The 22320-nt window shown below is 47.6% G+C and overlaps 1 protein-coding gene across 5 annotated transcripts in view; it reads left to right on the top strand.

The window, feature by feature from the left end:
- BOK (BCL2 family apoptosis regulator BOK) overlaps positions 1–22320 on the top strand; it is a 51802-nt gene that overhangs the window by 17648 nt on the left and 11834 nt on the right. For 2 of the 5 annotated variants that reach the window (XR_012661588.1, XR_012661587.1), the window contains exon 5: positions 633–1586. Coding sequence is in view for 2 of the 5 variants with exons in the window: in XM_075099633.1 (XP_074955734.1) it covers positions 633–758 (126 nt within the window). In the remaining 3 variants the exon portion in view is untranslated. Of the gene's footprint in view, positions 1–632; positions 3883–13373; positions 13619–22320 lie in introns of those variants that run through there. The other 3 variants (XR_012661586.1, XM_075099634.1, XM_075099633.1) reach the window with 3 other exon arrangements.

The raw sequence follows: 22320 nt of genomic DNA, 5'->3' as shown, positions 1-22320 counted from the left end.
AGCTTCTATTCTTGTTAATACTTGAAACCAGCTGCCCAAGTGATCTTTAAATCTGGCCCACGTGTCTTGGAGGCATCTCTGCCAGCATACATATTTCCACAAACTAAGCTTGCATTGCTTTAGATATAAATTGGGGGTTGGCTTGCTTGAATGAGTTCCAAATAAAACATTAAGGCAAGAGAAAAAGTGCAAGCAATTTGAGCCTATATTAAACAGGACAACCTCTGGGAAGCATCGTGTTTTACAGAAAAGGATGAGAATGCTGATATTGCCAAGGCTTCCTAGCTCTTTTGGAAGGGGGAAGAAAGTTTCTTTTATCTAGCTATTCAAATGGAAAATGCTTTACAAACTTCCTGTAGCATTTCTTTCCCCAGGGGTGGCTGAAAAGGGAGATACTTCACCTAGTTGATGTAGAATGAAGAAAGTCTATTTTGCAGTGCTCTTGAGCCTGATTTAATAACTTGCAGCTTGTGGGAGTGTCAGAGCAAGCATTTATAGTTGTTGATGGTGTGGCAAAGTGGTGCTGCAGCAGTGGTGGCACAGTGCCGGGGTCATGGGGCTGGGAGCGTCTGCAGTAGTGACCAGTGTGGTTCTGGGCATCTCTCTGATGATCTCTGTTCCCTCCTCATTAGGCAGACATCACAAAATGCGTGGTGAATACTGACCCCAGCCTTCGTTCCCACTGGCTCGTGGCCGCTGTTTGCAGTTTTGGTCACTTCCTCAAGGCCATCTTCTTCGTCCTGCTGCCTGAGAGATGAATCTGAGTCACCAAGTACAGCCCCCCTACCCTGTCTCCTCCCCCGCTCCAGAAGCAGTGGTAATGGCAACCTCTGAAGAGGAGGAAGAGAAGAACTGGGACAAACAAAAAGGCTTGTTCTCTCCCTTCAGCTGGGAGCAGAGGATCAACCACAGTCTCCTTTTTGCAGCCACAGGAGCCTCTCTCACCATTAATCCTTTCAAGAGTCTTGTTTCCCTTGGTGACTTGTGTGTGGGGGCTGGACATTGCCTGTCCCTGGGCACGCTGATCGCAGCTGTGTGAAGCGTGGTCTGTTCCTTACAGCTATGTTGCATGATTATGCTAGTGCCAGGCAGAGGGGAGGAGGAAGGGGATATTATTTGAAATGGGATAGAAAATAGGAGAGGGGGAAAGTCCCTCCTTTGCTCCATGTGGTTCCTCTTTCAGTCCTCAGACTTGCCTTGCATCGATTCTTGTTGTTACATTTGTGCTTAAACTCCATCTCCTCATTTATACCTAACTCTGACTTTCTGGGCTCTGCCCACAGCACAGCACGGTGGAGGGGATAATGGAGCTGTGGGGTTTTAGCGTGATAAAAACAAACATACTGCGGTCTGGTGCTTCTCCCTGACTTATCTTGGAAATCAGAGTGGGTGGCTGTGTGAGGGGCAGGACTAGAGGACAGTTGCACGTGATGCTGTTTCCTAGTGTATTTCATCGACCCCTCTTACTGAGTTCACACGCCATTTCAAACAGGAGAGCGAGGGGCAACACATTCAAGCAACAACTTGGGACTGAATTTCTTAATGAAAAATGTTTTCTCCACTGAGGTTTTGTCAGAGCTATGTATGTAAGTAAGAAGGATGGGGGGCATGGGCAGGAATTAGGGAAACAATAAGTGAACTGTCTGGTGTTGTGAAGGGGGAAAGCTGTGTCAAAAGTAACTGATTTATGTTTCTCCTTTAATGTCTTCGGAAGTACAACTTGGAGTCTTCTTTGTGGCAAACAATAAAAGAAAATAGGTGGTGTTTCACTATTGCAAAGGGTATTGTATTTTTCTCCAGAGTTAAAAATTCCAAAAAAGGCCAGAACAGTACAGGGACGAACACTCAGGCCATGCTAAAAATACTTCAGCTTTTTCCCCTGGTAGAACATGTTAAAGTGTTAAAACTACAACTGGTCCAGTCCATGCTAGGAATTTAACCCATGTTGTTACCATGTCAGAAATGTGCTGTTTTCACTGACAGAAGCGGGGCCTCTCTGCCAGTGGCAGGGGAAGGCTGCGGAGCCTCTTCTCTGCCAAAGCCTTGCGGGAGGCACACTGCTCGGTGCCTTGCTCCCAAGAGTGTGGCATTGCAGAAAAACACTGTTCTGGATTAAGAACATGTGGCACTACAGGAGTATTTGCTGGTTTGGGTTTTTTTTTTTTCCCCTCCTGATTTCCCTTCCACACTGTGGTTGTGAGGCACTTTACTGTTTCTGTCCAGAAGTTACTTGTCGGTTATATCTGTGCAGCAGGCTTCTGCTAGCAGCTAGTAGTGCTGTGCTCTGACCAACTGGCAGAGGATATGTGGGTGGTTATACCCTTGCATGGTCCTGCTTTTGATTGGTCTAGCCTTTTGCACTTCTGCTGATGTCTTGACTTATGGGTACCGGGCCCGGCTTTACCGGTAGTACTACACCCACAGTGAAAGGTGCTTTACCAGCTCAGTCTACTAGCACTTTTTCAGTAGTAAAGTAATTGTTGTGGAGCAAAACCCTTAAAAGACAACCTCCCCCTGTCCCCAGTCCCCCAACAAAAACACTCACCAAGAAGGAGAAAGCCTCCCATTCCGTATTGAAGCTGTGCAGCCTTTAACAATGTCTAGGTGGACTTTGGCTACGCTATTAAAAGTTGGTGAGGTGTTATGCTGTCAAAGTTCCCAGTGTGGATGCAGCTAATGGTGCCCTCAGGCTGGTGCAGTTTTGTGTGTGTAAAGCTTGCAGCAGTTTCCCAAATAAAACTAAATTGCACGAGAATATTTTATTTTTTGTTCTTCCTGACATAATTATATCAGCATTAGGGGTTTTGCTGGCACCTCTGCGCTTGGTATTTTCTTCCTTAGATTCCTGATAGATCTGGCTATGGAAATTTAGACAAGTTATAGCATATGTGGTAAGCTAATCTAATCATGCTAAACTAATCAAGCACAGAGAAGATCCTCTCTGATCTGCACTAGATGCAGTAAAAGCCCTATAGTTCATTGCAGGGGATGCAGCTTTGTTGTCTTGAAGGAGGTTAGGAAAAAGTAGACTTCATATTTCTGGAAATACCCTGGTTGTGTGCAGGCTTTGACTTGGACGGTTTTGCAGCTCATAAAGTCCAGCTTGCCTTATCATGCCTAGTGTTTTATGAAGTGTATGTGAGTTAATGGAGCTAGCACAGTCGAATACTGGGACTGTCAAGACCTTTCTCAATTTAGATACTGTTTTGAAATGTAATACTTAAGGCTATGGCTGTTTTTTCAGTAAATAAGTGGTATCAGATGGACTGTTAAGGAACATGAAGAGTTAAATGCACCAATTAAGTGAGTTTAACAAAAAGATAATAATAAGCCAAATAAAGCAGCATTGCTGGAAAGGAATGTGCGTGGGTGGGGAGGGGGTTACACAGGCAGGCAGACGAAGACTCAGTCTGGAAATGGCTGAGGTGGTGGAGCTCCCAACGAATAGGTTTCAGACTTCTCTGGCTTTCATCTTTGTTGTTGCATTTGCTAGTCCCTGCAGCATCTGTACTGGAGCTGAACACTGTGCTGCTCCTCTTGCACTTGGTGTTAAGCCAGAATGATACTTTCACCCTTCTCACTCCTGCACTAACCACATTGGCAACAGTCTTGCTACCGAAATGAACAGCAAACAGCATTGTGTGCACTGCTGTGCATTTTGCAAGCAACAGTTTCAAGCCTGATTCAGCCAAGTTTTTAGGCTGCGTACAGTTTCAGTTGTAGTATTTAGGCATTTCAGAGTACTTCCAGAGGTCCTTTGCAATCTCAACAGTTCTGTGGCTCTGTGATTTTTCTTTTCCCTCTTCTCTTTTGGCCAGTCCTGACTGATGGGAGACATCAGGGTTTGTTGTTTATCACCCCAATAAACATTTTCCTTTTGTATGACTGTTGTCAGTCCTAGGAGTGTGTCTAATTTATTTAGTTGTTAAAGAAAACCAATAATGTAATTACCAAGATTAGTACTATTATGCTTCTTCATATTGAAAGCCTGGCTGTTGTTCCTCTTCCAGCATCAAAAAATGAAAACCCCCAAACTAGCCACCTCACACTTTTTTCCCTCCAGTGTTTCTGATTATCTGCTTGAGAAAATTGCTTGCAGTGAAAGTTGCCTTCAGTTTTGTTTGGATTTTTTTTTTAAGCTGTTTTGCTCACATTGAATGTTCTAAGAGAGACTCACCTATGCATAAATTGTCTTGGGGGGTTGCTCCCTGTCCTCAGCCACCTGTCAGTCCACTGCCCAATTTCATCCCATTTTGCTAAAGAGTCTGTCACCGTAGGGGCAGGGGACAGACCTCCTTTTAGCACTGGGAAACGTGGCTGCTGTTCACCCTGTTAGGCAGCAGTCACTCTGCACACGTAAAATCCAGCCAAGCTTTTGCTATCTCCTGCATTGCTGTCACACCAGCACAAGCTGGGTCTATCGGGGGAAGGTGCAGCTGTTGCAGTGGGGGCCGGATGCAGCTATTGGAAGTTTCTAGGGAGTAGCGGGAGGAGGGAGAAAGGGTTGGAAATGGGGAAATGGCGTCTTAAATATTTTAGTGGAAGTGGACTATTTTGCAGATGAGAGTGGCCCTGTGTGTGGGGAATGTCAAGGTCAGAGAGTTGAGGAACATGAGCTTCAGCACTCCTTTGTTCACAGTGGAACTTGCTCCAGTAAGGATTATCCACACACCCGCCTTCATTCTCGGTTTCTTGGTACTAGACCTACATGCAGGCAACAGAAATATTTGCTTTATCAAAAAGATAGGGAGCAGAAAACCCATCTCAGCTTGGGTATTTCAATGACGGGCATTTAAGCAATGCTTATTATGTCGTAGACCTAAAATTGCTTCAACCACAGTGGTACTTATGCCTCTCCCTTGTCAACCATTGGCAGTTGGTTCACCTTCTTCAAAGCAACTAGAGAAACTGAAGTGGTCTCAGTCTCGCAGGAGATGTCACTTTTGTTCCTGCACTGCCTTTTCTCCTGTAAATGGAGAGAAAACAACCTGTGAAGCCCTTAATTTGTCAGACTTGCCTCTGTATTATATACTGAAGTACAGAACAACAGCGTTGGTGGGCATCACTGAGGTTTCCTGGAAAATTGCATTACCAAACTTCCCCATTTTCAAACTTGTCATTTAGACCCTGAAAAAAAGCTCTGCCTATAAAGATTTTTTATTCTCCTTTCAATGTGCAAAGTCTGCGAGTGGGTTTTCTGTGCACAATTAAACTGGATATGAAGCAGGTTTCAAGTCCCTTAGACAGCTTTCTGAAAAGATCAGTCCCCTAAGGCATTCCAAAGGCTTTGCCAAAAGCCTTCTTGATGTGGCTTTCATCAACGTGTGGCTCTTTGAATTTCTTTACTGTTGTTGTTTTTTTAAATCTAGTATTTATAATTTTTATAGGCATAAATTTGTCACAGATTAATTATTCCCTTAGGGCAATGTGAAAATAATGCATGCTACTAAATTAAAGGCAAGAAAACGGCAATTTAAAGTACTGCTGGCAGTCTATAAATTTCTTCTATGCAAGTGGTTTGACAGATGGAGTTTAAATACTCCCTCAGAAAAGCCTCTAACCTCTTTAAACATGTTCACCCACTGAGATGATGAGCCCCTAGCACAGCTAAATAGAGTGATCCTTGGTTGAACTTTACACTGTCACCCAGGACCTGGAAGTACATTGCACGTTCAAGCAGAGGCTGTGGGAAATAGAGTGCTCCTGGGTCAATTACATGACCTGGAGCCTATGTCCAGGCAAGGTCAGATTAAAAAAGCTTCCCTTCTCACAGGAAAAAAAAAGTGTTGGGAAGGGAATTTTCCAGCTTCCTTACAAGCATATTTCAGAGCTTTAGCTCAGAATAAACTTCATCTCTTTTCTCTGCCCGTAGACCAGCAGACTGCACTAGAACTTGTCTTCACCACCACTGCAGGAGGGCTTGATGATACATCTCTACTTATGTCAGATACTGAATTGTGAAGCTAAGCTCAGAAAAAAGCACTGAAGGGATCAATCCCCTGTTGTTCAAAATTTCCACTTCTGGCCCTATCTCATGACCTTCACTGATACCTTTGTAAGCTCTGTGTTTAAGCAAGATAAGGTGTGTTTTCTACCTTCAGAGCACCCCCGTCCCTGCTCGAATGTGATTTGCACTGGGCTTCAGTCAACTGAAGGGCAGCTGGTTTGGACGTCAGAGGACTATGGGCAGTACCGAGTACCTTCGTTGTCACTAACCTGATGGGAGCTGAGAGAAATGGCCCCTTGGCAGGGTCAGGCCCTGCAGTAGCTCTCTCTGTCCCACAGTACAAGGTACTCCCTTGCAGTGTCTCACCTGGCTTTCATTAGGCAGCATCTGGAGTTTATGCCACCAGTCCCTGCAATGCAGAGCCATTCTCCTGGTGCTCTGTGACACTGTTCAGGTAACATAAACTGACCCAGAGGTTGAACTTGAAGCACTCTCAGCATCAGGGTGTCACCTTTTTGCCCTTAATGTGGAGGCATGAGTCAGGAGCCGCGCAGTGGCTGCTGCGGGGACAGTTTGTTCCTGTTTCCCACCAGAACTGAGCATGGATTTTCTGGTAATCTAAGGGGATTTTAAAAAAAAAAAAAAAAAGACAAGCCTTTTATTTTGATCTCCTTGGCACTTCAAAATTAAAAAATAAATCACCAGTAAGCTGCTAGAACATACTTTGCTTTCAGTTTCTCAGCCAGAAGATGGCCAGACTGCCCTTCTTAAACCTGGCAAGCTTTTGCCAGCAAAAATCCCTTGCCTATGCTCTCAGGCTTTCCCTCTCAATGCTTGAAGTGTAGGTTTGCTGCCACAGATCCTGGGGAAAGGTTTCTGACCCCCGTAGCTATCTGACCCAGCAGGTTGTTTTTTCTCCCAGAGAAGGCAACCCTTTCCAAAATGTCTGGTGCTACAGCAGAGTTGGGTGCTATCCTGAACAGCATCATACCCGCAGCGATAGCCCCATTGCCTGGTTTATTTTTCCCTTTTATTAGGGCTGACAGCATGCATTTATACAGGGTGGAAAAGGAGAAAGCATGACTGCCTTTTGAAAGGGAGCAAACAATCCCAAATCTGTTGTGTTGTTTTGTGTTATGTTCAGAGCCTCTCCTGCCTGCTGAAAGGGTTTGGGTACACACTGGTGGTTCCCGTTGGTACTCACTGGGCTGATGCATGCTGCAAGCCTGTCATTTGTGGATAATGGTAGATCACTTGAGGTTAGGAGAAGATGCTTTGAATGTCTGTGCCCTTGGTTTTTGCAGCTTAAATGGAGAACAGCACTGCTAAAAATACTTACAGTTCAATCTAACATTTTCTCTCTGAGGGATAGTAAGGGATTCACAAAGTTAAGCCAAGGCTGTATATTACTGCAAGCAATAAACCTACTGGAGTCTGTAACAAGATAGAGCTAAATTATGAGACATCCTTCCCAAACCCTGCAGCACATCGGTGGGAAGACTGGAAAAACTGCACAGCAGCTTTGCTTAAATTTAAGCAGTTTAATAAAAAAAAAAAAAAAGTTAGTAGAATGTCCTGTGATATTTTGACATTGTATTCACAGACTTGAGGTTTTCTGTAGGGGTGATGACTGGTTGGAGTGAGGAGTGGGGTAGCTGAGTGGGACATCTCTGTTAAGCACATTAATTTCTGCTACAGTGAGCTGCTGTGAAATAGTTACGTCTGGTGCTGTGAAGGCCATGTAAGAGGAGGTAAAAGTCATGGTAATATTGCTGCTGCAGTTGGCAGGCCAGCATCCAAGGTGGAGGGGCAGCCTAGCCTCCAAAGGGACCAGTTCATGGCTGGCTGGAGGCTCAGGGAGATGCTTTGTACTAGGTGACATTTTCAAGGCAGGCTTCAAAACCAGCCAGGCTCTCCGCAAGCTGCTCCAGGGTAAGGCATTGTGGTAAGAGCATCTGGCAAGAGTGGGCTTGAGCCTGAGGTTGTCCCTACATCCAGGCAGGGATTCAGCCCCAAGTCAAGAAGGAAGAGCACTGCTCTCCATCGAAGGGATTAACGGGCGACATCATCCCCATTCCTCCATGTGGCCAGGCTGTGAGTCTGTGATGCACAAGGACTTAGGGTGGTGTGAACTTGCCCTCGCCCTCTTAGGTTGGAAAATATTGAACTTGTGTGAGTGAATGCTCAAGTCTAGTTTCTAACAACTTCCAAAGTAGAGGAGAGCTGGGCTTGGGTTCATAGTATTCAGTCCTGAGCTTAGCACACATCCTAAGTCTTAGTGTGCCATCAGAGCTGGTGGAAATGTTGTCCCGTTGGTTTTAGGCTTCAGCCCTCATTTCAGGACTGGACCTGGAGGAGGAGGATATAACCATGATGGGTAAGGGCACAGCAGCTGCCTGAGTGGCTGCTGCAGCGAGAAGGCAGTTTGGCACCCACCTCAGCACTTTGGCCCTTTGGATCATCGCTGCATGTCATGCCAAAGGGCTATATTTGCTGCCTCCTGGGGCAAACACAGCTCTAGGGCTGAGCAGAAACAAAGCCTTGGGGACACCAGGAGCCTGAACTGACAATGTGCTAAGATTAATTTGCAGTGACAAATCAGCCCATTTAAGAGTTCATAAAATGTAAATCACTGAAGGGAAGGAGAAAGAAAAGCTGGCAGGAGAGCAGTGTGGTCCAGGAATGGCCAGTGGATTTGCAATATGCTTTCCAAAAACCAGTTATCTTGTGAAGATAGCTTCTTACTAAGGAGCATTTGTTGACTGCATATATTTATGTCTGCAGACATAAAAATTTCAATCAGCCCATCATTTGAAGAGAAGAAGAGCAGCTGAGAAAACATTTGCCCTTTTTCAAAGAGCTGTATTTACATTGGGATCAGAGTGATTCAGCATGGAGGCACCAGCCGGGGCCAGAGGCAACGCTGCACTTCCCTTGAAGAAGGGGTTGAGGATTATATCAAAAGTGGAATTTAATCCTGCTGTCTTCCACTTAGAAGATTTAGCAAAGTGCCTCCAATTTACTTCAGCAACTTCTCCAAGGACAGTGATGTCCTCAGGCTTTAAAGGAGTGAAATACTGGGCAGCTTGCCTCAAGGAAACATTTTGAGAGGTAGCTATGGTCAGCTGGAGAATGGGAGGATCCTTCCCATGCTTGCAATCTTTTCCCCAGTCTCCCCTGGCTGTGGCTGGCCTCTGGTTCATGTCTTAGCAGGGCTGCGAGGCAGTGCCATGCGTGTTGCCGGTAGCTGTAGGATTGCCAGCATGCCAGCCTTTGTCGGAGCAACCGAGGCTGCATGGGTATGTGGAGGGCTGGGGTCAGCAGCAGGAGGAGCAGGACTGCATGCAAATACTGTTTTCTGCAGTATCTCCTGGCTTTTCAGTGACTAGCGATGAAGTAGCTATGCAGGAAAAGGCATGTTAAAAAGAACAAAGACACTTACCTTAAACTCTCATGCTGAACTTATTTCACAGTGCAGTGGTTTCTGTATGGCCTGCTGTGACCCATTACCAGTAGTGCTGAACTGCTCCCATTCTGTGAACAAAAACCAAACAGTGAAGCACTAAGGGAGCAAGCAGGATGATTTAACATCCTACAACTGCCATGGTACAAAAGACCTGACCCTTCGAAGAGATCAAACAGGACAGCACAGCTGGCCTCTGCCTTTGCAGGGTGCATTGTTCCCAGGCTGACCCCATTTGTAGAGGGAAGCTGTTCCCCATGGGCTCAATGGTCAGAGTGTCGGCTTCAGGCTGGGTAGGGGAAGACCCCGGCACTGTGTCACTGCAGACCTCATACACGCTGCTGTCTCGCCACTGTTGTGCTGGGCAAGGCAGCAGCATCACTGCGTGTTGGGGGAGTGCTCGGTTCCCGACGGAGATGTATATACATGGCACAGATAAATGGGATTTGCAGCCGCTGGCTTCACCTTCCAGGAGCAGGAACGTCAACAGTGCACAGAAGACAGAAAAACAGCTCAAAAAAGTAAAAACATTTGAAAACGTGCCTGTTCTCCCTGCGCTCCTGGGAGAACATAAACAGAGTGTTTGGAAAAAAAACTGACACCTTCCTCTCTTCCTTTAGTAACAGTTCAACCTGCTGCAAATGTTATTTGACTTAAAAAAGCAGTCTGGGAACCTAAACATCACCCTCATCTATGCAGCTCTTGGCTCTCCAAGCCAGTCCTAAAGCCTGCAGGCAGGAAGGCTGGAAGTTGTCTTACTTTGCCTCCCAGGCAGCAGCAGTGACGTTGAGTAGACCCACCCACAGCGAGATGGTCCATTTTCTTTTAAAATGTTTGTAATTAAGAACTCTGGTTCCCTGGTGATGTGTTCTATAAAGCATTAAAAATAAAGCCATTAAATAAAGGAGGCACCATCACTGCTCTTGATAAAGAAAACAAAACAGCAAAAAAAAAGCATGCACCAGAAGGAAGCAGAGTTTGGGCTGCTTTTCCAGGCTCAGGGCACTCCTTCTGCAGATACAAACATTTATGGGCATGCATTTGTGAACACAATCAAAGCCATGGAGCAGTATTACCACCCTTACATTATCTAAACAAACTCTAACCCTCAATTAAGTAAGTCTGGGGTTTGTGCCCTTCGGACAGCAACCACCCTGCTTTCCCAGCCAACGTGATGCTCAAGAAAGCAAAGTAGATGCAAGAACAGGCTCATGTCTTCTTTTAATAATGCCATTCTTGCTTTTCTTCCTGCTCTTCTTTGCTGCTGCTTGGCCAGTACAACCTCACGCCTGGCCACTGGCACTCCAGCTGTGCCCTCCAACTGTGCCCTCCACCTTCTACACAGATGCCAGCAGCGGCATCACAGTGACAGCCAGTTCTCCCCACTCCGGCCTGGCAACAGACCTCTGCTTGCCACGAGTAGCCAGGCAGTTGCCAGCCTCCAAGCATAGGCACCATTATCATTAGGCAAAGGGAATTAAAAAAATCACAGTTAGTATCCAGATACAGTATGCCTTCTGTAGGTATGACTCCACTCTCTCCTGAAGAAATGTGTCCAGAACTGTTTGTCTCCTTGCTGTTTACTCTTCCTTAGTCTCCCTTAAGTTTGCCTGGAAAATCCCCGTGGTGGTGGGAAGCATGGCCAGTCAGCAGGAGAGAAGAGCAGAGCTCTTGGGACCCTCCACCCCTGACTTTTGCTTTTGGACACCAGGGCAGGCTACAGGCTACAAAAACACTCAGCTCTTGCCCCAAAGAAGCTTGCTATGACTCAGCCTGGTGATTAGACAAGCAAGGGAGAGGAATCCTGAGGGCAGATTTGCTCCTGCTGTATGCCCTAGGAGGGCTGCTCCTCCTGCCTTTCCAACAGACCCCTCAGTGACTGCATCTGAAGAGATGAGAAGCCACCAGTGGCAAGACCTGGGGCAGCCTTCCCTGAGGAGGTGGGTACCTGACAGCAGAAGCAGAGGCCAGCTGCCTTGAAGGCCCTTGGTGAAGCTCTGTAGTGTGATTCATTTAAAACCAACAGTGCAACCCCAGAGAAACCTTCTCTGCAGCAGTTTGTAAACCAGACATGACCAACATAGTTTTTTCAATCAACTTCATTTATAAAGAACCAAAACTCCATAATTAAAAGACATAACTTATTTTATTGTCTTTGGCCCTGACTGGGTTAGAAGATTTCCCAACCCAGATAATGCAAAGGCAATTTAGGATGCTCAATTCGAAGTTAGCAGAGCTTTGAGCCTCGGGGATCTGCTGATCTTATCAGGCTGGTTCTGCCACCCCTTCTTCACCAGGCCTTTCTTCAGACGCACAGATAATTTGAGGCAAAGAAGCGTCTGCAATGCTTCAAAACCGTCTTTGCTGTGTCACCCCAAGCTGCTCTTGCTTAAGAAGACATAGCAGGGACGGTCAGCACGGATCAGAGCTGGCAGCAAGATCAGAGCTGCCAGTCTGGACCAGCCACCACCGGTGGGACTAAGGCCAGGAACAACATGTGTATGCCCTGGAAAGTCAGCCAGCTGCCAAAGCTTTCAAAGGCTCAGGGATCTCTGTGTGAGGGAAGCAAGCAGGAGGCAAGCACAAGATAATCCCACTGATCAACCATGGGAAACTGCAAGAAAAGTTTGAGAATCTCTGAAATTCAGGAATTTTTTTAAGGTCTGCCAGAGTTTTTCAGTAATGGCTGTGATTGCCTCTGAAGGCCAGACCCAAAGTTCAGTAAAAAGCTAAACAAAATTTAAAAATCCATACCAAACAATAAAAAATAAATACATGCCCATAAAAGTGTGACTACATTTCTATAGCTACGAGATCAGACCAGGAGTCAGAGCTTGTTCCTGGACTTTTGAGGCTACCATATGTCCTACAGGAAAGCAATCTGCAGGGAATTTTGCTGTTTTCTTTTTTCCAGAGACAAAAGTTATTCAAAATTACAACAATAATCCCAAACAGTTTTTTATTAAGTGGAAGGACTTGTTTGCAGAGCAGAAGTGGAAGGCCCTGGAGACAGCTGGATCTCCAATTGAAGAGAGCAACACCCAACACTGAAGTCTGTTTCTCCTGCTGACAAAGCAGCTGAACCTCCTGGCACACAAGCAGGTGAGCCTGAGGTTGTTCCAGGGAAAGCTGCTGCTGGACACCCCCAACTCAGCTCCGAGTCCTTCCAGAAGACCAGCACTGACAAATGCACTTAGCTGCCATACGAGGTTTTGAGGCAAGACTTTCCTATTGTCTTCCCTAAGGACCTGCTACTGACCGCTGCTGGAGATGGGTTCTGGGATGGACAGCTATTTGGCCTGGCTCAGCATGGCAACTGTTGCCTTAATGATCCCTCCTCATCTTGTAATCCACAAAATAGCTTCTGAAGACTGTTATGGAGAAGATAAGCAAGGATGCTATGCAATATTTCCAAGAGCTCCTGAAAGCAATGTGTCATTATATCCAAACTTGGGCGTCACCTGGGTCTGAAAGTTCTTTCACTTGCAGTAACTCAGATGAAATCCGTACTCTCATTCAAGGCACCACTTCCAGAGGGCGGGACATTCTCCTAGTTTAGGAGACAAAAAAGAGGACCATGCTGAGGTTAGGTTGCTCTTCAATTTTGCCAAGGCTGCAGCAGAAGAAACCACCCATCACAGCAGTGAGGAGGCTCTTGATAGTACCACAGCACAGGCACGGTCTCTAATAGGAAACCTACTATATGGGTCACATCAAACACTCCTGGGTGTAGAGGCTGCAAGTGGGGGTTAAAACCACTGCAGCTGCACCTTGCCAGAGCCACAAGCTCTACCCTGTACCACAGAATCAAATACAGTGAGTGTAGACAACGGCTTAGTGGGATGTTAAATCTGACCCTGCTTAGATGGAGCAGCTGGTCAAATATGACCCTAGCATCAGAAGAAGGATGCCAGACAGAGGAGCTCATGAACCAAGGCAGGCACCTCTCTATTTCTACCGCAGGGTCAACTGTGGACAACTCATGGGAGCAGAGGAGGGAAGATGCAGCACTCTCATTTTGCGTGTCCTTCCCAGGAAAGCAGAGGGCACAACAAAATTGATGGGCATGTCATCAACCATCTACCATGTTGAAGACTCCAGCCTCTATTTGGTTGCAATTCCTGCTATACACTGAGTATTTTTTTGTTTTTTGTTTACAAACTATTTCTGGAAATAGAAACCTATGCTTTCAGGAAAGGAGACCCCACCTCATGTCTCCTGTGAGTTATATTCTGATTTATTGTAACCAGAGAGTTGCTGAGGCAAATGGTCTGGGCAAAGGCATGCAGCAAGTCCTGGAAACATGGGGCTTTGGACATGAGGTTATTGCCAGAAAGGGCATGCTGAAGCCACTGATGAGATACAGGGATGACTCCTTTAAAGCAGCCCAGTAATTTTCCATATCATGTTGAAAACAGCACTAGAGAACAATGATCACACTGATCTTCCCACAGCACTGCTTTTACTGCTGCACCAATGGGTCAGGAGGATGCCAGCCAGCTCCCTGGGTGCTGGGCACTGATGGTGGACACCTTACTTGTGTCAGGTTTGCCATGGATGAATCTACACTTTTGGTGCACTGCTTTGCTGGTGTCTGGCTGGATTCATGGAATCAGGTTACAAAAAAATGCTGTAGCACTGGAAAAAACCCACAGTGCTTAGCCTGGTCTTGTCTCAGAGGAAATGCTATTTTATTTAAACACATGATCATTCATAGTATTTAGACCATGAAAGCAGGATTAAAAGAAAAATCTCCTTGTCTGGCTACACCAGTGCTTTAGGCAACAGGAGACTAATATTTCAAGGTTGGAAGACATAAACATGTGAAAAAGAAGTCCCCTTTTTTGCACAGCTAGTGCTTGCAGCCAGGCTTAGTTATTTCTGTTCAAGCTCGAGACACTCCGTGCCTCCTGAGTCTCTTGAGCAGTTGGCTGAGGAGCTCCTTTTGGCAGCCCAGCCTTTCACCTAAGTTACTCCTCCTGTTTGGCTTTGCCCACACACAAAGGATGTCTCCTCCTAAGCATGGCCTCCCGTTTGGACCAAGAGAGGGGAAGGAGCTGTGCCAGCAGTGTTGGACTGCAGCCGTACTGGGGAGTGTTCATCCCCAATTGCGAGCTCTGTGGCTGGTGAAGCCATGTGTCCTGCATCGTGGTCCCAAGTCCAACATGGGGTGAATGTCAGTAAGGCTTCTTCAGCCTTCTTGGGGTATGTGAGAGTGGCAGTGCCGGGCAGTCAGATGGCATCATCTCCGTGACTTTAGGAGGAGAGGTGTTTCTACCTCTACCCACTTGCCTGTTTTCCTGATGCTTATGAGTGTTTGATATTTTCGAGCTGTATCTCCCTGGCAAAAAAAAAAGAAGAGGTCTTTAAAAGTAGCCACCATTCAAAAGTTGCAAGGGGGAATTGACAGATGGAGCATGGTTGCTGGAGCTTTGTTTTCTTTGGAAACCAGGCTAAAAATATCCAATTCCTGGCTGACAGCTCTGTCACAACAAACAGCATGCAGTGGGAATGCAGGGTATCTCCTCCACAGCCTGTCTTTTGGCTAATCCATGCAACAGTGCACACCAGATTTCAACTGAAGAATTGCTGATCTTTCAAAGACTGCTACTGACTGAATTTGCTCAAGCAATAGCCGAGGCTGTGTTCTGATACTTGGCTCCTGACTTTTGTACTCAGAAAGTCCAGGTGATGCCTTTCTTGGTGGCTATGCCATTCTAGCAGCTTTGGGGCTGCTGGAAAATACCTGTGGTGTCCACAGAGCTCTACTTCTCAGCCCCCTTCCAACACCTCTGTTGCTTGTTCTGTGCTACAGTTCAGCATAGAACACCCCAGGCTGCTTTGCATGCTTCAAATTATGGTCATCTTGCTTATCCTGTCCATTTATGTCTCTTCTATAACAAAGGTATGAATGAATTTTGAAATGCTCAGGTATATGGGCATGCTTCTAGGCTAGCGAGCCTTTGCTGCCTGCAGGTGTGCAGCCTAGGACATGTTTCAACAGTGCTGAAAACAATCAGCAGTTTTAAAGAAAAATGAAATTATCAGGCCATCCAGTCAGATCTTTTCAAATCCTCTCACCTGATAGATGAAATCTGTTTACTTTATTGCTTAAAAAAACAAAAAAAGTGAAGCCAACAAATCTCACTGGAGCCATATCTTCTCTGATCCAAAAGCTGCTGCCGGCACACCTCAGAACTTAGGAGAAGTTGAGCTGCCCCGCGTAAGAGACGTGCCCTTCTTCCACATCCTGGAAGGGCTTCATTGTAGAGAAGGTGTGGGATCCAGGTGCCCAGCATCCAGGCTAGGGGCTCCATCACAGGGTTTGGCTGGGGAGTCTCTATGGAGGAGAGGAAAGAAGGAAGAAAGAAAATTCAGGGATCTATGCTCTGTAGCTTACTGTGAGCTGCCTACAGCTGGGTGGAGGTGAACAAGAGACACCTAAGCAATGCTTTTTTGGGGTTATGTCAGCTCCAGACTACAAAGGGAGGTAGGGAACTAAAAGCAGTCGTGGAAAGTAGGTCCAGCTTCACATGTGCCCTTGGTCTCACAGCAGACACTTGAGACAAATTTCCAAAAGACCCGTATCTGATGCCAGTCTCTGGCGCTGATCTGGCGCATAGGTCTGGTGGCCCTCATAGGTTCAAAAGTTTGGCTGTGATTTTTGTAGTTTCCCAATAGCTGGTGTGGACGCAGCATCATAATTGAAGATGTTATTGCCGCTCCTTCCTTCCGCAGCCTCTCTTATGCTCTGGTGCCACCAGGGAGGGAGTGGTGGATGGAGGAGGCAAGTCTGACTTCGGCTGAATGGTTTTCTGAATAAAAGAATAAAAGATCTATTTTGCAGGAGTTCTGGACATAGTGGTAGCTCCCCAAACAAGCTGCTAGCCTGGTACAAAGCACATCACCAAAACGTTACTGCACCTACAAGCGTTGGGGACCATTGCATTCACCAGCCCAACAGCTTCAAGTTCAGTAGCTTACAGAGGCTTTCCCAGCACATACAACAGGACATGTGGATCTCCTTATTAGACCCCCCCTGATGGAATACCCTCCATGCTCCAAGCCATAAAGATATGCAAGAGCTTTTGGTTGTGCACACAGTTAAAGGAATAGAATCAGAGCCATCTTACAGTCGTGAGGGCCCTTAACCTGAAAATGGGGTGAAAAGGGCTGGTCATCTGAAGAGGTGGGAATAATGCAGGAGTTACTATGTCCAGGCTCTGGATTGAGGCTAGGTAACACCTGGGGTGCAGGCAGGTTGAAGCCCAAAGAGAACAGCAAGCTGTTTTCTTGTGTCGTTACATTTAGAGCAGCAATGAGGCTGTGTCTGGCAGAGTGACAAGGCTCCTTCTTTAATGACTCATTTTAGAGCAGCAGCTTTGGTAAGCAACAATTTTGTACTTTGCTGTGATTTCAGAGGGTGTGAACTAAGAAAAAAAAAAAGAAATAATCAAAGGAATCAATTAAGCCTGACTCAGAACGGAGGCCATATGGCTGAGGGCTCAGCCTTAGGCTGCAAGCCAGGAGAGGGACATGCTGCGGCCCATGTGCCCTTGGGGAAGACCAACACATGCAGAAATGGAAGTGCTTTCAGAAAAAGCCAGGTTGGCTCCGTAACATGTTGTCAAAGCGGTGGTTAGGATTTCAGCGTGGCTGTAAGGATGTCCTCCTCCCACTCACCTGCTACATGACTCATCCTGGTGATCTCATCCAGTAAAACCAGGAAGGTGCTACCAGTCTGGCTGGGCTGAAAGCTGCACAGGAAGATGCTGACCTAAAAAGGCGATGCTGTGAGTGAAAATGTGCAGTACAAGTTTCACAGCATTCAGTTGTGAACCTCAGGCTGGGCTGGGAGGGACCCCATGTTTGGGGTAGCAAGGTGGAGAGAGAGAAACTTCCCGTTTCCAACCTTCCCTTTCAAGGGCAGCCAGCTCAGTGAGGGAAAGGCAGCTGGCATGCCCATGAAGAACTGGTAATCATGTTTCAGTATCCTGAAGTGCTCTGAGTGAAGCCATGAGAGCTCCAGAGCAGGATCTCGTGGGCTTTTAGCATCTCTGCAACAGCATGAAGTGCATGCTCTGCATGTCATTGCCTGTGCTTACTTTCCACCTCTATTGGGAATGTCCCCAGCATCGCCATCTTATCTGCTGGTGCTGTAAAAAGCATGTGTACAGTGACCATGGATATCAAAGGAATGACAAACTACCATGGAAATCCCTGGCACCCCAGTGTGCTGACAAAGACAGACCATTTCCTTTCCACTTCCACCTTGAAAGCAAACAATTTTGAGGTCCAAGAGAGTACTGCTAGCCTGCCCACTGGGTTTTTCCTTTTTGCTTGCTCCTTCCATACATTGCTTTTCTTTCTCAGCTTTCTCTAAGCAGCTTAGGAGACAACTAGCTTTGGAAAGGGTAGCTGAGGCTACAGCCTGGGCTGCTGCTGCCCTCTCCTGGGTCCGAGGCAGCCAAGAAGCCAAGAGCTGATTTTTTTAAAGAGATTCCTGCAAGCCTGGGTGCAGGCTACTCTCAGGGTGTCCTCTTGCAGGGGAAAGTGTTGGGGCAGCAGGTGAGGGACAGCCCTTGGAGAGTGCCAGGCCCAGGGATGCTGCCCAGGCTGGTACCAGGGTTGGCCTGGCTGTGCCATGTGAAGACCTTCTTTCACTAGATCCCCTAACGACTCCTAGCAAAGTTTATGGCAGGAGGATGGACAATCAGCTTGGCTAGCCCTTGCAAGGGTAACAGCTATGCTAGCCCAATATTGTGGGAGTTTATGGTTCCTGGCCTCAGTTGCTACCTGTTCTCTCCAGAGGGTTTTTATTTATATTAAAATGGAAAGCCTTCAAAACAAGGTGATACAGCTGATTACTTGCACATCAGACCAGTCCCTCACCCTGACGTCATTGCCAGCAGAAAAAATTCCTCCCACTTGCATCTTTTGCTCTGGCTTGCCCATGCTGTGGGTCTCCCCCACCCAGTGCCCCATCCCAGCCAGAGGGCTGGGCACCCAGTCAGGTGAACCGGCGGCCACTGCCTGCTCCCAGTGCAAGAGGGGTGTCACCCCAGCTTGCTCCTTCTCTAACGAGGCAGGGGCAACTCCTTCCCCCAACCTGGCCACTGGGAAGCTTCTTGCTGCTGCTTCTCTGAAAGGGGGGGCCAAGCAATCATGGACCCTTGGCCATTGCATTGAAAGCATTTAAAGCAGTAATTGGCTGATGGTTTCAAAAGCCACTTGGTGGCGTATTAAGGTATTATTGCCTTGTGAGTAGCTGGAAACTCAGTGCTGGAGGGCTCCAACACTCCAAGGTATTTGTGCAGCCCCTGCTTTCTTTTCAATGGGAGCACAGGAGAAGGTGGTTTCAATGGTCTCCCTCTACCTACAGCCTGCCCAGGTGTGCAAGACTGAGCCTGTGACTCAAACCCACATGTCCTGTGAAAGTCTGTCCACCTGTAGCCTAAAGCAGAATAAAGCCCCAGGACAAAGGCTGGAGCTGAAGTTCTCCCTGCCATGCAGGTATAAATACAATCACATTTTGGATACCAAAGATCTTCCTAGCTACTACATTTTGCTACAGGGCCAAAAAACACCCTGGTAGGTAGGAGCAAAAGATGGATACCCATGGGGTGGTGCCAGGCTGATGGGAGCTGCAAGCCCTGCACAACCCTGGGTGACAGCACAGCGCCTGGTGGGTGGATGGTCCTCACCTTTTAATTACTCACCAGCCCAAAATATTTTTTCCTTTTTTGTGGAGCTCACCCATATTGAAGTTGGCTTCATACATGCAGCCACTGATGTAGCTCCAGGTATTTAAAAGCCACATTAACCCACTCATTGAAAAGAATCAAGTGTTTGAAGAGGTAGGGAAGAGAGGAGTTTCTGCTATATGCCCTACCTCCCTGGCCAGGGTAGCCAGCAGCCTCGCACACAAGCTGCAAAGCCCAGGCATGAGGCCATCATGAGGGTCAAAGGGACGTTGGCCAGGTGGGAGCTAGTCTTGCTGCTTGTGCAGCGTCGCTGCTGACCATGTGGCACCTCTGGCAGCTGTGCCAGGCTTGCTGGTCCTGCTGGCTACTGTATGAACAAGCCATGTGGGCAGTAATTCTTCCCACAAATGCTCTTCCAGTCAGGATGGAAAACTCCATCATGGGCTATTAAATATGAAGTCCCTGAGCCACAAAGTCTGTCCCGGATGGAAGTGCTAGACTATTTATACACTCCTGTATAAGAGCTGCTGCAGACCTTTGGCTATCTCTATTGTTTTTTGAATGTTTTCCAGTCCAGCTATATCCTTCTTAGATGGGGAGAGCAGAAATGCACTTAGTGAATTATGCATGTGTAGAGGGCCGTAATGATGTTCTTCCTTTTACAGGCTCTTCTTTTCCAAATAATTTTTAATATGTGACTCTCATTTGAACATTTTTTGGACTATCTGGTAAAACTGAGCTCTTGTTCCAGGGAGGGAATAGCTTGGTGTACATTATAAGACTGTAAAGGTAAGAAAATAAGAAAAACATATTTATCCCCATTCAATATCAACTGCCATTTTATTATCTGCTCACTCAGTACCACAAATTGTTGTTTACCCTGAATTACTTGTGGTCTTGTTACCCCATGAACTGAGTGGGAGGTGGAGGATTGAGAGGCTGACACCAGCACCAGGGTTTTGCCCAGACTGAATGCCTGAACCCTCCTGAAAATGCTGCTTCATCCTTCCCATCCTCTCTGTTTACTCCTCTTCATCCTTCCCAGCAACCAAGGGGAGTGGGAGGAAGGCAGGAGGCAAGTGGTGCTGCAGTGTGCAAGAAGGGAACCAAAGTGGCCAATCCTGGGGATGGGGTGGAGGTGGCCCTGGTTGTTCCTTGTCCTGGAGGGAAGCCGTAGTGGCCATGGTGGTGCTCCCTGGCTGGCACTGCATACCGGAGCATGGCCAAGAAGGGGCCCTCCCTGTGCCCTGGCATGGTGGTTGATGGAGCAGGAAGTGTGCAGAGAGCAGGGAAGCCCTTTCACCTGCTTCCTGTCCATCCTCCCCACTCCTGGCACATGCTAGCCGAGACTCTGGGCTGCCTGCGAGCTCTTGTCCTGTTCCCCAGGGGCCGCAGGCAGGGCGTTGAGTAGCTGTGTCTTGTCCCTTGCCTTTGCAGGGGGGATGAGTGGGACCATGCACCCAAGGCAACTCCATCCCCTCTGCATGGAGCTGAAGCCTCTTGCATGCAGCAAAAGGAGGTGTGATGTGCAGCAGGATCAAATGAGGAGAAAATTCTTGATGTCCTGAGTACTTAAAAGCCAGCGTGGTATTAAACCCTCTGGGGTCTGAACCCACACTGATGGGCTAGACTAGGGAAAATAAAACCAACAAAACCCACCTCTTTTTCTATCCTCACCCTTTGGCAAGGGTGGTGCATGAAATGCTCCTGGCCCCCCCACCCCGCCCCCCCCAGCCCTGCCCGCAGCAGGATTTGCAGGGTTGGTTGGGTTGCCATGTGACAAGCTGTTCAATGAAGGCTTTGAAAAGCTTTGCCTTATCTGCTCATCCTCACCATCCATAACTGGTCTCACACACTCACCGTGCTGCTGGGTTCAGGTCCTGCTGCCCTGGGCCATCTGCCTGCCGGCAGCGCTGCCGGTGGCCCCATTTTCCCCTTGCTCCATCCTGAGCACCAGGACTCAGTCTGCTGAAATCCCCATCAAGGTGGGATTACTGGGCACTGTCTGGAGCTCAGATTGCCAGCAAGGTTTTTTGCATTCTCTCTTGTTTAACTTGATTTTTGCAGTCTTAGGCAGAGGACAAAGCTTTGTAGAAAATAAAAATACGATAGGGTTGGAAGGCTGGCATGAGTTATGGGTGTGTGTCCAGGGTGTGAGGTTTCACCGTTATGAGAGCCCTGTGTGGGTGCAGGGTGTGGGCAATGCTGCTGCCTGCAGGCACCCAGCAGTCCTGCCGCAGCCCCCAGCACAGTGAAGGGGACTTGCCCTGCACTTTCATCCCAGCTGAATGTCTCCCTGCTGCTGATGGCTGCAGGTTGCCCACACAGGAGGGCTTACCTGAGCATCAATTAGAGGCTTGCTTGCCAAAACTTCAAGGCTTGGTGCCATGGAGCTCCCTAGGGAGTGCAAGGAGATATCCTCAGGGGCTCAGCAGCTGATTTAACTCCTGGAAGGCTTCATATGGGGTGAAATGGGTTTTCCTAGGTGTTTGGGACACTGCTTTGCCAGGAGACAGACACACTTTTCTGCTCAGCCTAATACTTCAGGCATGATGGAAAAAGAGCCACTCAGGGACCTATTATCAGCCAGGCATGGACTGAGGTGAGGTGCAGTATATGAAAGTATTGCAGCTAAGGCTCTTGCACCTCTCCACTGCTACATCTAGGGATGGAGTTTGGCTAGGCTGTGAGCGTCAGTATCTCCAGCAACACCACCCCACCACACTGCACAGGGAAGGGGCTGGGAGCAGGTGGACACCCTGGCTCAGCCTGCTTTGACCAGTTAAAATAGACCAAGGTGACCAGGCCATTCTAGTGTGTTTGAGCTTTTCTCTAGCCTCTCAGGGGAAACACAGACCCTTCAACTGAGTGAAGTCCTCATGGAGCAGTCCTTGCCCTCCACCCACCTCCTGCAGCCTTTTACAGACTCTGCTGCTCCATGGGGAATTTTCCCTAGCCTAGAAATGGGGCCGGTAAGTGCTGGGGGACTACTGCCAGGAGCTCCTGGAGTGGCCTTCCTTTCTGGGTGCCAATGCTGAGAGGTCCTCACCAGCTGTGGGCCCTGCTTGGTGGTGAGGGGCCTGGGTTTCCAAAGGAGAGTGAAGGGGACAGAGGCAGCTGGCCCCACAAGTTGAGAAACCCTTGGGAAGAGGCAATATTAAATTACACCTCACTGGGGAGAAGCTGCCCCCCCTTTCAAGTGGATC

This window comes from Phalacrocorax aristotelis, chromosome 7 (assembly GCF_949628215.1).
Source record: "Phalacrocorax aristotelis chromosome 7, bGulAri2.1, whole genome shotgun sequence".
Taxonomy (NCBI): domain Eukaryota; kingdom Metazoa; phylum Chordata; class Aves; order Suliformes; family Phalacrocoracidae; genus Phalacrocorax; species Phalacrocorax aristotelis.
The sequence above is the reverse complement of the archived record's forward strand: the minus strand, read 5'-3'. Positions and strand labels throughout refer to the sequence as shown.